The following is a 14486-nucleotide window of genomic DNA, read 5'->3' as shown; positions in this document are numbered from 1 at the left end:
TAGCATCAAACCACTATGAAAGAGCGAAGGCATTTTGCTTAGCAAAGCCTGGTCTGGATAAAGTCAGCCGAATCTTAAAGGGACGGGCGGGCATCGTAAGGGCAAATCCAACTTCCCCGACTTTGAGTGAGCATGCTCACCGGGGACCGTGGCGCAGGTCGCTGTATCAGAATAAGAGCCCACCCCCTCACCCCCGCCCCAGTTCCCAATCTTGCTAAATTTGGCCTATCGTCGTTCTTTTCTCAACGGAACCTGCTCGGCTGCTGAGCCGCTCCCGGCAGGGCTACGTAACAATCGCAAGAAGGTACGGTTTTCCTCGAGCAGGGAAAAGTTGATGCCGCTGGAATGGAGAGTTGCATTGCAAACTGGGGCTTGCAACGACGTGCTTTTCTTTTATATGCCAGCAGGATTTGAGGGGGGGAGCACACCCCCATTTTTTAAAGCGGAGAAGTATTTAATGGGGGAGGGGGCCCTGCAAAGTGTTTTACAGACAATCCTAGAGGATTTTGCAGCGTCTCCTCGAGTCTCCTCTTTTTTTCATCTTCCTTATCCCTGAATGTCTGTTGCCCCTCTCCTCATGTCCCCACCTGGGGGCATAGCAGAACAAGGCCTATTTAATCCGGGGCTGTTACCTCTATTTAAAACCCCCCCCCCATTACTCTCTCTTCAGCCGCACTTTGGCACGTGGGCAGTGTAGTTTTTCTTTGTGTGCCTCTCAAGAGAACAGGGGCTGCATTTCCCATCAAGCCCCCACAAGACCCGCCCTGTCTTGCCCCCTTCCCCGGCTTTGTGTTCCCATAAGAATTCCCGGGGAGGGGGGAGAAAGTTCCGTTAAGTCTGTTGCCGCCGTAAAGAGTTGCAGGGCTTTCTGCAATTAGCTCTCTTACACAGTGTAGGATTTACTCCCTGGCAAATGCCGCTCTGGTGCCGTTGGTCTTTAAGGTGCGTCTGGACGCGAATATTGATGGCGCAGGTTTTCGTGGACTTGGAGGCCCCTCAAGAGCCATCAGTCCATCCACATGAGAAGAAAAGTCTAAGAGCCAAGCTACAAGTGACGAAGGACACTTGCCTGGCAAGTGAACAGAGAGGAATACACGTGAGTCTGTTCACTTGCCAGGCAAGTGTCATTCGTCACTTGTAGCTTGGCTCTAAGTGGGGCAGAAGGCTGTAGAATAACGGCCAGTTTGTAATACAAGGTTGGAACAGTGACCGTTTACAGCAACAGCCCCTCCACTAATTTGCAATCTGCATCTTTTCAAGTGAAACCAGTATAATTAACTAAACGTCTTCGTTTATTTATATTCTTCCCAATGAGGACCCTAAGTAGTTTACGTTGTCAGGGCAGAATAAGGGGAAACAGAATGGTTTCCAATTGGCAAAGGTGTCAGACAAGGATGCATATTATCTCCCTACATATTCGACCTCTATGTACAGTATATCATAAGGAAAACTAGATTAGATCTAGAAGAAGATGGAGTGAAAATTGGTGGAAGGAACATTAACAATGTGAGATATGCAAATGACATGTTACTGGCAGAAAATAGTGAAAACTTGAAATGACCACTGATGAAGGTTAAAGGAGAAAGTGCCAAAGCAGCATTACAGCTGAATATCAAGAAGACAAAAGTAATGACTACTGAGGAATTACACAATTGTAAAGTTGACAATGAGGAAATTGGAATTGTTCAAGATTTTCTATTCCTTGGCTCAGTCATTAACCAAAAGGGAGACTGTAATGAAGAAATCAGAAGATTGAGACTTGGAAGAGCAGCTATGCGGGAGTTAGATAAGATCCTTAAAGATAAAGATGTCTCTCTGGGAACCAAGATAATCCAAACTATGGTATTCCCCATTACTATGAATGGATGTGAAAGTTGGACAGTGAAGAAAGCTGACAGGAAGAAAATTGATTGATTTGAAATGTGAGAGTTTTTCGGATACCATGGACAGCCAAAAAGACCAATAAGTGGATACTAGATCAAATCCAGCCTGAATTCTTCCTAGAAGCTAAAATGACAAAACTGAGGCTATTGTGCTTTGGTCACATCATGAGAAGACAAGCTTCTCTGGAAAAGTCAATAATGCTAGGAAAAGTGGAAGGCAGTAGGAAAAGAGAACCTAAAAGTAGGGAAAGAGAACCTAAAACGAGATGTCTTGACTCAACAAAAGAAGCCACTTATTCCAGTTTGCAGGATCTGAGCAAGTCTGTTAATGATAGGATGTTTTGGAGGTCTTTCATTCATAGGGTCGCCATAGGTCGGAGGTGACTTGATGGCACATAACACACACACATACTAGAATGAGGAGGTGCTCTAAGTCAAATTAAATCATATGGCCTGTTTTCTTGGGCAACCTACTCAGGCCTGGCTCACACATGCAGGGAAATGATGTGGGAGAGGTGTGGACCATTCTTATTCAGATTGCAGGTGGTAGATTCTAGGTTTGAATATTCCTTCATATTATCCCCCGCCCCTCGAAAATAAACCCAAACATCCCACCCGAACCTCCCTTCAAATAGCAAGCCAGCTCAGCAGGAAGAATGATTCTACTTTCTTCCTTTGCTTGCAGTGTTGGTTTTCAATTTGCTAGGAGTTCGTAACAACTTTCCAAAATGATGGTCCTCCATCTGCAGTCTGAAGTTATGCAGTCTGTTCTAGAAGTGTGCCTCTCAGTGTGATGGGGCTGAGGGACAGTCGCACGTGATTTGAGGGAAAACAGCATTTTAAGCATGTTTGACACAGAGGCAAATTCATCCTCCAGGCACATGTGTGTGTGCGGGGGGGGGATTTTCTGTGTCTTGGGTCTAGAATTCTGTGCCGCATAGAGAATGCTGGCTTGGCGAAACAAGATTGTTTCCTTCCCAGATGCTGAGCGTCCAGCAGCTAGAATGAAGAGTCCTTTGTGATTCTGAAGCTTGCACTGAGCTAACACATAAATGTGAATGGAGCCTTGCTGAATCAGACCAAATGCACTCCTAGCACAGACACAGAGACCAGCCAGAGGCCTCTGTGGCACTCTTACGCAGGACTTGAAGTAGCCTCTCTCCCCTGCTTGCCCTTAGCATTTTTATTCAGGGGTATATTGACTCTTGAGCTATTTAGTAATCATGGCTACTAGCAACTGAATGTGCAGTCTTCCAGCACTCACTGGGGAGAAAAGTGAGATGATAAAATAAACTCTCAGCTCATTGGTCTATCACAGACCCTCATTGGGTCTGCACACAGCATTGTGCACACTGTGTAGGTCTGACACAGATTGCTGTTCTCACACATTCTGTGTAGGGTTCTGTGGCTGTCCAGTTGGCTGGTAACTTTGATTTCTTCTTACTGGCTGTCTGCAGACCAGCTTTAAATTTGTGCCACATGTTTTTGTGCAGATTTTGGGTGTGTGAGAGGTGAGGCTATCTCTGGCACTGTTTTAGTCCCCTTCCCTTGCAGTCTGGCAAACTGGCTGGCCTGTGGCCATTGTTTTGGAAAGGGGGGTGGAGTTTGCCCCTCGGAGTGCCTTTCTTTCAGCTCAACACAACAGGGCCGAGTTGCCCCGAAAGGCAGCTACAGCCTGCAGCAAACCAGAGATTCCCCCAAAGTCTTTGATACCCCAACTTGTTTTGCATCTGGAAGGAAGCTGGAAGAGGTGCAACAAGGGGCCAGACAAAGGTGGGATTGACATCTGATCTACGCATCTGATATCCATGCTTGTAGGAGGGTGGAGAATGAAGTAAGGTAGCAGATCTGTTGATATTAGGGAAGGTGGGTGTCAGAGCGGCTGCATCTGTGGTGACTAGCATAGTTTGGGAGCCCAGCACCCATTCAGAGACTCCTCTGTGCTCTCTCCAGCACTGGGCAGGATTCCCTGACAGGCCATGTGGAAGAGCTAGCCATGGGGGAGGGATTTTGTGGGGTGGAGACATGGGCAACAGATGCTGCCCGTCTGTTTCTTTGTGAGTAGAGGAGGAAGACGAACATTCAGAGGAAGCAGTATGCATGTCACTTTTTTGGTGGAGATTTTGGGGACAGAGTTCAGATGGAAATGTGAAGGTGGCAGAGAAGAAGATGGAAACTGTTAGTAAACCACCAAATTAGTACAAGTAGGAGGGGCATGGTTTCTGCCCCAGGTTCTTTTTTGTTTAGAGAAAGAAAATTGTATATAGCTGTATATTGGGGACATGATTTAGCTGTATGGGGGTTGGTTCATGGCTATATGTTGGATACATGTGCAGATCAATGTATCCTCAAAGGACAAAGCTGTCAAGCCACTTCACTGTGCATTCTGCTCAAAAAAGTGCAACCAGGTAGAATCCCCCCATCCCAATTATTTCCAAAATGGTTTAAGGCACTGTGCAGGCAGTGCTTGAATATGTATGTGCAACAACCAGCCATATATCTTTATTCTGTGTGGTGGCCTCCATTTTATGGAACGGCTTGCCTGAAGAGGTCAGGAAAGCTCCCACTCTCTTGGCTTTCCTCAAACTATGCAAAACTGAATTATCCAGGAGCGTTTTTTTAGTCAAACAATAGAGTTGTGCTTCAAGGAAATGGTTCCAAGAGATGCTTTGGTAAAGGGACAGGGACTCAGTAGACTATACAACTGGGTACTACGTATCAGTATAGCTATCTGACTTACATACACCTCCTCTCACAGCAACAGTTTTCTTAAAGAAACACACACACATCTACACCACAGCTCTGCTCTCACAAACCTTTTAACAGGGTTGTCTAACCCTTTCTCTGCTTAAGGCTTTCCCTCAACCAACCATAAGCTTACTGACAGGTTTTTTTAAAATGTCTTAGCAGCTGGAATGTTCATAAACATTCAGTAGTACCTCAGCAGCTGAGTCAGATCTCTTACTGTGAACGGCTGTAGAGATTTCAGACCCTGTGTTTACCTCAGATTCTTTTTATTGGTGTTACCTAATTTGCAGGGGAGGGGATCAGAAAAATCAGTAATTTTTTTGGTAATCTTCGTTGTTTTTGTTTTGGCTTTAATTCCGCGTCGTACTATTTCCATGGTATATTTCTTATAACATAAAGTATATATCAGATCTGTCAAGTCCTTTGCTCTAGGTTTCAATTAATGAATTATCCAACCAAAGTGGTTGTCATAGCAAGCAACTTCCATGTAGCTATGATGGAAACCTCAGTTCTCATAATGTGTGATAGCTCACCTTTTGAAAGTGATTGCTCACCTTTTGACAGGGCGCTTCACCTCCAGCACATTTTGCCAGTTAGTAACATCTTCATTGTCTGTCGGTTTGTATCTGATCTCAGGTCAAAGAAAGTGCTGGCTCTTACCTGTAAAGCGCTTCACAGACGAAGCCAGACATATTTGGTGGGGACTGTCCCTCCCTCTATATTCCAGCCTGCCAACTAAAATCAGCCCATCAGACTTTCTTTTTGTCATTTCCAGCTGTTTGCCAAATGCATCTTGCTTCTACCACACCACTGTGTTTTTTTATGATGGTTTTGTTTGCAGGAACACCCTTCTAGAAGAAGCCTGGACTGCCATGGCCTCTGTGAGGCCATGGAAGACCATCTTGTTCCCAATGGCATTAATCTAAAAGCCAGTCATTAATTCTGTTGCTTTTCGGGTGGTTTTTCTGGATGGAATTGTGAGACCATTTCTTCTCTAGCAGCGGTGTGGTTTTCTTCGCAAGCGACTCTACTTGAAAACGAGGAGCAGTGCAGAGAGTGAGCGAGCAGATCTTGATTTCTCTTTCAGATGCCTGTGAATTTTAAGAAAACTACTGTATATTTGGGGGGATGACAAGGGACACTGCTGGAGCAAGGTCAAAGGGCCTTGTACAAGGGGACGATGCAGAAGAGTGGAGAGGTGGCCCTTTTGCTTAAGTTTCAGGTGGGTAGCTGTGCTGGTCTGCAGTAGAAGAGCAAGATTCAATTCCAGTAACATCTTAAAGACCAAATCTCCTCCTACAGACATCTAATCTGGTAACCATCACTACACCTCATGACAGCGCGCTCCGTAGGTTAATGATGCATTCTGTGAAGAAGTGCTTTCTTTTGTGACCTGGAACCTTCTGCCCTATCAGCTTTGTTGGGTTACTCTGAATTTTGTATTACTGGTGGAGGAGGGGGTGGGGGGAGAGATCTTTCTATCCCCTTTTCTCCAAACTAATGTGACTATCAAGGAAAGGCGTCTGTAACAGGAACCCCAATTTAATCAGTTCAAGGTATAAAAAGAAAGATTGTATTTTAGAAAGAATTTGAGAGTTGTCATCGCAAGCAGGCAATTAAAACATAACAGGAAAAAATATCTGATTCCAACCTTGGCCTCAGAAAGTAAATAAAAAAATATGAACAGTGGGGCCATGAATGGATTTGGGGACCTCCAGGATTGCTTAAAACTGCCCAGGAAGGGCAAAGTAGTATCTGCACTTGCAAAATATACCTCTGAATACAAGCGGCCAAAGTTCTTGCTTGACTATTGCAACTTAATAGCAAATGTGGCAGTCAAGATCATCATCAGATCTTGGTTTCCATTTTTGGGGTTGCTAAGGACCCCCCCCCCCCCCGCAATTTCCCATTTGAGTATCTTTCTGCCACAGAAGTTTACTCAGAGCCTCTCGTTAGCTTATAGTCAAAAGCATGTCTAGTGTACTTTCTGTTCTTTGCCTTACCATCAGTGGGCTATGGCTGGGCAAAATGGGATTTCTCTTCCCCCATAAGTTTTTGCAGGCCCCCTTCTTGCATAATTCTAATTTACATCTAGCTGCCAATGGGTGAAATAGGTCCATGGCTTAAATATGATGGAGGAGTAGAATTTTACTTTGAAATCATGACCATTAACTTTGTGTATGTGTTTGGCTGCTTCTCCAGGGAATTTCAGGACCACCTCTGGATGTGGATAGATTCTTTGAAACTAATGGCTAGCTTACTCATTACAAGCTATAGCTATATATTTCGTTTAAAGCTAGACACGGCCAAGATCATTATCAGTTCATCTGCCTATCTGACTTTGATTCCATAGTAAAAATGCAAACAACCATCATTTAATACAAATGAAGACCAATCAAAGTGAGAACTTTGTTTTTTGCAATTGTGCTGAATGACAGAACATTTGTGTTTCGTTGCGTAGGTCTCTCAACTTTGGTTTTGACTCTATCGGTACTTCTTAAAAGTTTGCAGATGGATGAAATTGACATTTTGATAAGCAAAGTTAGTAAAAGTAATGGTCTATGAATCTTTATATCTTTTTCATTGAGGTAGGTCAAGTTCAAATGAGACACTCTTTTATAATTGAGTAGGTATTAATAATAAAAAATAGGGAAAAACAATTCTTTGTTTCTTCTAATAGGCAATGGACAGTCAAGTGAGAATGAAGAGGCTTTCCAGACTCAAAGAACTGAGCAAGAAGAACAGATGTTGCCGAGAAGAGGGGAAATGTTGATTTCTCAGTATAATGAGAAAGGACCAACTGCTGTGAATCATCACACAGCAGAGAGGCATTTGGGAAATACTGTAGCAAAGAAAATGGATAATACCGTTCCTTGTGCAGAAGCTTCCCAGAATCTTGCCAAAATCACAGTCCGCAAGCGAATCCGCAAATCTCCGTGTCCGAGGACATGCAATGAGTGTGGGAAAACCTTTGCCCAGGCTTCAAACCTTTTGGCACATAAAAGAATCCACACAGGTGAGAAGCCATATAAATGTTCACATTGTGGGAAAAGCTTCACAGAAAGGTCCAACCGCAACAGGCATCAGAGAACCCATTCAGGAGAGAAACCGTATCCGTGTGCGGACTGTGGGAAAAGCTTCAGTTTTAGATCAGACCTCATTAGGCATGGGATTACCCATACAGGAGAGAGACCATACAAATGTTCAGACTGTGGGAAAAGCTTCAGCCATGCCTCAACTCTAATCAGGCATGAGAATATCCATACAGGAGAGAAACCTTATTCCTGTACAGACTGTGGGAAAAGCTTCACCCAGAGTTCATCTCTTTTAGCGCACAAAAGGCTGCACACAGGGGAGACACCATTCATATGCCCTGTGTGCGGAGAGAGTTTCAACTGGAAATCACACCTTGTGACACACAAGAGAACCCACACAGGGGAGAGGCCATACAAATGCACCAAGTGCGGGAAAAGTTTCATTGAAAAGTCTAAACTGAACAGACACCAGAGGACCCATAAGGAAAAAGAAATTTACGAATGCTCAGAATGTGGGCGAATATTTAGCATTAGATCCAACCTCATTCGGCATGAAGCAGCCCACAGAGGAGAGAAATCATACATGTGCTTCAGCTGTGGAAAAAGCTTCAACCAGTCCTCTAAGCTAATGAGGCACGAAAGGATTCACACCGGGGAGAAACCCTACTCCTGTACAGATTGTGGGAAGAGCTTCAGCCAGACCTCAGAACTGCTCAGGCATGAGAGAATCCATACTGGTGAGAAACCTTATAAATGCTCCATTTGTGGGAAGTGCTTCAATCGGAGATCACACCTCAATACACACAAAGTAACCCATATTGGAGGCCAGCCGTACAAACGGCCAGATGGCGAAGCAAGTTGTCATCCTAGTTCACTCTGTATTACAAGGATGTATCCACCGGAGCAGATTTTAACAAGGGAGCAACCTTATAAATGCTTGGACAGTGGAGAGCTATACAGTCCTGGCTCGCTCCTTATTGCCAGTCTGAATCCACGTGGTCAAACACACACAGGTGACCAGCTGTATAAATGGTCAAACAATGAAACCAGCTACAGCCATTGTTCCTTCCTCATTGCAAATATGAATCCTCAAGACAGGATAATTACCAGGGACCCATCCTATAAATGCTCAGGTTGCAAAGACAGTCACAATCATAGCCCTCTCCTTATACCCAGTGTGGATGCTCAGGAGGACATCCTTGAAAGATGCCAGTCATATCAGTGCCTCAGTGGCAATGGAAGTTATGGTGATACCTCAGTCGTTATAACAGCCGGGAGCTCCTTCCAAGAAGAGAAAGTGTTTAAATGCTCTGAGTGCGGAAAGAGCTTCAAATGGAGATCTCACTTTATTCGGCACAAGAGAATCCACACAGGTGAAAAACCGTATCATTGTGCAGAATGTGGGAAAAGCTTCAACCGGAGATCGCACCTTGTTAGGCATGGGAGAACTCACGTGGGGTTGAAACAGTACCTTCATGCTGGGGAAGAGGCCTCAGTGGAGGATCTGTTACATGCAAGTGAATCCAGACAGGAGAGTGATCATATGAATACACCGTCCAAAGGAGGAGTGCCCGTTGTGGCTCACACTGTATTACACACCAGAGAATTTGTACAGGAGACAGATCTTGTGACAGTTCAGTGATATTGCATACATACATGATTAAACATAAAAAGAACCTTTTCTAGGAGAAGAACTCTATATAGGAAAAGTGCCTGGTAGACATCTAGTCTTGGAAGCTTCAGGACACTCATTGCAAAGACTTAATGGTCCTCGTTCACACTCACACACGCACAGAGCAAATGAGATGGTGAAATCATTCCTCGACTGTAGCACTCAAAAGGGAGGAAAGCACAAGGGGGACAGGATTTCTATGGATTTCCTACCACACTGTATTTTGCAGGTGGCACAGGGGGCTGCAGAAGAGTGGGGGGGAGTGGGTTGAGAAGATCAGTTCTTTGAGTAGTTTGGCTCTGACCCATTAATAATACAATTTTCCCACCCATAGAAAAAGGGCATATAAAGAATTCAGCCTTCTCCCTGATCTTCTAATTTTGTCTGTACATGGATACAGTGAATTTTTTTTTGTCACGGGTTAGCATTCAGCTATGCAGTTTCTCATCTGCTCTCTGCAGTGGTCCAGGAACTATTTTAACTCTTCGTTTACAGTTTGTATGATTTTTAGCCCCCTTAGTCATGCTCAGACTGGAGAAGGAGTTTCATTTAAAATTCAGGTCTTGCAGAAGAACTTCACACTGGAGAACCCATCACCTGATTTGCTACAACATTGGGCTGTGGAAAAAGCTTCACTCTGAAATCAAGTCTTATTAGCCGCAAGATGACCCATTTGGAGAAGGCAGCTTATAAATGTCATAAATCATAGGCAGGGAAGAAAATCCAGAGATGCTTATCCTGAAGAAAAGTTTTGATCATTATCAAAACTTTCCTGTCTTCCAGAAAGAACCCTACTAGCAAATTCTTCTAAGTGTCCCCACTAAAAAGCGAATTATGTATGTCAGAGCTCTTGGGTTTGTATGCACTTAAAAGCCAGTGTACAGTAAGGAGCAATTAAGCACATGGGTTTCATTGAATCTTAGTTGGCATCTGGATGTTTAAGTGCATGCAAGCCCAGTTAAATGAGTGGCTTGGATCCTATCCTGTTCAGCCTCTTATGAATTCTGTGTCTAGTTTGTAGCTGACAGCTTAAGTGAGGAAATGCTACATGTGCGCACTTAACAGCATGAACCTCTGATGAGAGAGGCACAATTCACCCCATTGAAATCCATGAGCTTAGGGTATTATCCTTTGGCACATGACCAGGCATTGTGATAATTCATTACTAACAACCAGAGTATCCATATTAGATGAGATACCTGCTTGCCTGAACATCCATTAATACTTTTCGTTTTATTTCTGAAGCCACAAATTGGATTGTGGATATCTCCAAAACAAGGGAAGGAGTTATTCGTTACATCTGAATTAGTCTGTGTACATCCAGCTTTTTAAAAAGCATTTTCCACCCCTTGCAACCTTTTCCATTGTCCAGTCATTCTTATACAGGGAGGTTTTTTTCAAATAGGTAACACTTCCTTTCTTCAAGTAATTATACATCTTTCAGCTTCATTTGTGTGTTTGAAAGGATGTGGGTAGTAGTTCTGGGCTTCTCAGATCATAATCCAAAGCACGTTTATTTGGAAGGTAATCAGTGGGGAAGAGGTCTCGTTCTTGCAAACAGCAAAGAAAGTGGTAGTAAACCAACTCCAAGACTGTACCATTTGGACTGTAGGTAGTTGAATTCTTCTTTACTTAAACTGTATATGGAAAACTTTTAAAACTGCATTTAGAAAACAAAGCATTTCCAGTTTTGTATGGGCAGGGAAGCCTGATCCCGTCAGATCTCAGAAGCTAAGCAGGGTTGGCCTTGGTAAGTAATTGGATGGGAGACTGCCAACGAAGACCAGGGTTGCAGAGCCAGGCAATGGCAAACCATCTCTGTTAGTCTCTTGCCATGAAAATCCTGCCAGGGGTTGCCATAAGTCAACTATGACGAGGGCAAGATTTCATTTTCATGTGCAGAGATTCCCCCTGGCGATGCATTTAACCAGGTAAAAAAAGGAGAGAGATCTTGGTACAAAGAAGAGAAGATTAAGGAATAACCACCATGATAATCTAACTACTACTACAATTTAATCAAAGTCCTCACGTGAAATACTATATTCTTCTTTGTGTAAATAAACAAAATTGCCTATATACCTATCCAAAAGCTGCTGAACGTTATCATAACCAATTAAGATTCACAAAAATTACATAAATCAAAACAATTTCTTAAAGGCTTGCACAGGCTTCTTGATTTTGAAGGCTTAATGAGAAACTGCATTTAAAAGTATTTTGGAAATGTCATGTATTCAGGCTGCTTGAATGTGGAGGCTCAATGAAACGGGGGGTTTGATGGTATGCTGTTTATGTGCAATCATATGAGATTTGATGTATTGTCGAAGGCTTTCACGGCCGGAGAACGATGGTTGTTGTGGATTTTCCGGGCTGTATAGCCGTGGTCTTGGCGTTGTAGTTCCTGACGTTTCGCCAGCAGCTGTGACTGGCATCTTCAGAGGTGTAGCACCAAAAGACAGAGATCTCTCAGTGTCACAGTGTGGAAAAGATGTTGGCAGGTAATTTATATCTACTCAGGAAGGTGGGGTTGGGCTGAGTCATCCTCTAAGAGTTTCCCAGGGTGTGGAATGCTAATGGCGGGAGGCTTCACTGTATCCTGAGGAGGTTCTTTTGCATATCCTCCTCAGGATATAGTGAAGCCTCCCTCCAGGGGCGGCACAAGGGTTTGTGGCGCTCGCGGCCGGCTGGCTGGGTGCCCCCCCTGTGCGCGTGCACCAGCTTGCGTGATGACATCATGCATGACATCATCATGGGAGCACGCACGCCGCCACCAGCTTGATCGCTGCGGCAGGCAGCCTCTGAGCTCTCCTGGTCGGTTGCCTGCGCCACCGCAGATGCCTGCCTGTGGCGGCTGCGCCCAGCCAGGGGCTTGTGCTGGCGGCGGCACAGGGCGGGAGGGATAGGAGGCTGCTGCTTTGTGGCACGCGCTCCCGCCCCTGCACCTCCTCCGGCGCTCCCTCCAGCACCCCACGCCTGAGGCCACTGCCTACCTGGCCTCAATGGGCACGCCGGCCCTGCCTCCCTCCATTAGCATTCCACACCCTGGGAAACTTTTACAGGGTGACTCAGCCCAAGTCTACCTTCCTGAGTAGATATAAATTACCTGCCAACATCTTTTCCACACTGTGACACTGAGAGATCTCTGTCTTTTGGTGCTACACCTCTGAAGATGCCAGTCACAGCTGCTGGTGAAACATCAGGAACTACAATGCCAAGACCATGGCTATACAGCCCAGAAAATCCACAACAACCATCATATGAGATTCATTTGGGACTCGGCTACCCATCTGATGAAGATCTTGGCAGAAATGGGATTTACAGTCAGCCAGCCACCCATTGTGTTAACAGCCATCTGCAATTGAAAACGCTCACCCTTGGGCTGTTTTGGAGGAGTTGTTTTGTTCAGAAGACAGCAGTTTATTGAAGTGCATTATATACTGCCTATCTTGTGCAAGCCTTTAAGAAATTATTTTGATTTATATATTTTTTGTAAATCTTAATTGGTTATGATAATGTTCAGCCGCTTTTGAACAGGTATACAGGCAATTTTGTATATTTACACAAAGAAGCATATAGTTGTATTTCACGTGAGAACTTTAATTAAATTGTAGCAGTAGTTAGATTATCATGGTGGTTATTGTGTAATCTTCTCATGTATTTAACCAGGCAGTAAAGAGGTACAAACTGGAATGGTTTTAGTTCCTTATCCACTGTGTGCACAAACTAGGTTTTATAAATGTACATTCCATCTTTCCCCACGGGAAACGTGAACAGGAAGTAGCATGAAATCTAATGGGAGATGGTCACACAAGACAGGACAGGACTAGTACTGGGATATTTCCTGTTGACTGCATGCCACATGTACATTTGTACATGTATGTGACTCTTGTTTGTGATCATTTGCATGGAAGTTTCACAGTACTTCCTGCACAAAAGACCTCTCTTTTGAAAGTGAGTAAGCTAGCTAACATACAACTACCAGTGCAACACTTTCCTGAGAGTAGACCCCACTGCATAGACGTCAGTAGGATTCTGAGTCGAACCACTTAGGGTTGCACTGTAAGTGTATTTGGACTTTGGGTGTTAGTGAGCCTTAATACAAGGTTAGAACTATATGGAACGTAGAGTTTCCAGCTCGCAGCTGGGACTGGTGGGAGACTGGGATGCAAAGAAATGGGGGGGGGGTGTCACCATCCCATCAACGGTTTAACGTCAAATCCAGAGCGAATCTGGAAGTGATGTCATGCTGTCACTGCAATGTTCTAGCATTCACTGAAAACACTATGGTTTTGCCACTGAATTTCCAATGCATGCTAGAGAATCATGTTGATGGTGACTTTTGGCTCATTCCCCCCCTACTGCCCTACGGCACAATGGCTAATAGAAACCCGGGAGGTATGCTTATTCTGCTCTCCTTTTTTCAAAAGTGTGCTTGCAAAATCTTTTGCTTCATTACTACAAACTTCTTCGTAGTGCATGCACAGGCTAGAGGACACTGGCACTACAGTTACTCGATGGGTGTTTGGAAAGAGGGTTGGGGAGGAACCAGATGCCATTTTACTGCAAAAAACTGTGTGGGGATAACAGTGCATGGTTGTATTCCTTTTCTTAGTACAGGATTTTAAAAATATCCATTCCTTTGTCAGCTTTTATAAAATCATATTACAAAGCGGCTGTCTTCTCACATCATGTGGCACACCCTAGATATTTGTTCAGTGTTTAGGTGCCACAAAATTATTTTATTTGCTGCCACAGACTTAACACAGTCACCCTCCGGATACTCCGGCTGACTTGTAATGTAGGGCATTAAGAGCTTTTTTATTATTTTTCTCTATTGTCTCTTTTTTATTAAACTTGGTTTAGACCAGTACTACTAAAGATTTGGTCTGTGTATTTTGATGATATTAATAAACTTTGCACTTCAGTAACCTTAGTGTTCATACCACATTCTCAGGAAATCTTACAGCCTCCCTGTAAGGTAGACCCGTTTTATTACACCCATATTACAGGAACTGATGAAAACAGCAACTTGCCTAAGATCACAAAACATGTTTTCATGATGGAAGTGAGATTTGAACCTGGGACTTGTAGTTCAGCCACTTGTGGCCTGATCCTAAACATATTTACTTATAAGCAATTCCTACTTAAGTT

At 44.0% G+C, this 14486-nt stretch overlaps 1 protein-coding gene across 1 annotated transcript; it reads left to right on the top strand.

Moving 5' to 3' along the window:
- Nucleotides 1-257: 257 nt before the first annotated feature.
- LOC129329385 (zinc finger protein 345-like) lies at nt 258-10039 on the top strand. Its single transcript, XM_054978936.1, has 2 exons — nt 258-304; nt 7312-10039. Exon 2 carries the CDS (start codon nt 7377-7379, stop codon nt 9306-9308), a length of 1932 nt encoding a protein of 643 aa, XP_054834911.1. The 5' UTR covers nt 258-304; nt 7312-7376; the 3' UTR covers nt 9309-10039.
- Nucleotides 10040-14486: the final 4447 nt, after the last annotated feature.

This window comes from Eublepharis macularius, chromosome 4, assembly GCF_028583425.1.
Source record: "Eublepharis macularius isolate TG4126 chromosome 4, MPM_Emac_v1.0, whole genome shotgun sequence".
Classification (NCBI taxonomy): domain Eukaryota; kingdom Metazoa; phylum Chordata; class Lepidosauria; order Squamata; family Eublepharidae; genus Eublepharis; species Eublepharis macularius.
This window is presented reverse-complemented; position numbering and strand designations above follow the sequence as displayed.

Coding starts and splice junctions, on each gene's coding strand:
- LOC129329385 (XM_054978936.1), top strand. CDS start 7,377: ATGTTGCCGAGAAGAGGGGAAATGTTGATTTCTCAGTATAATGAGAAA.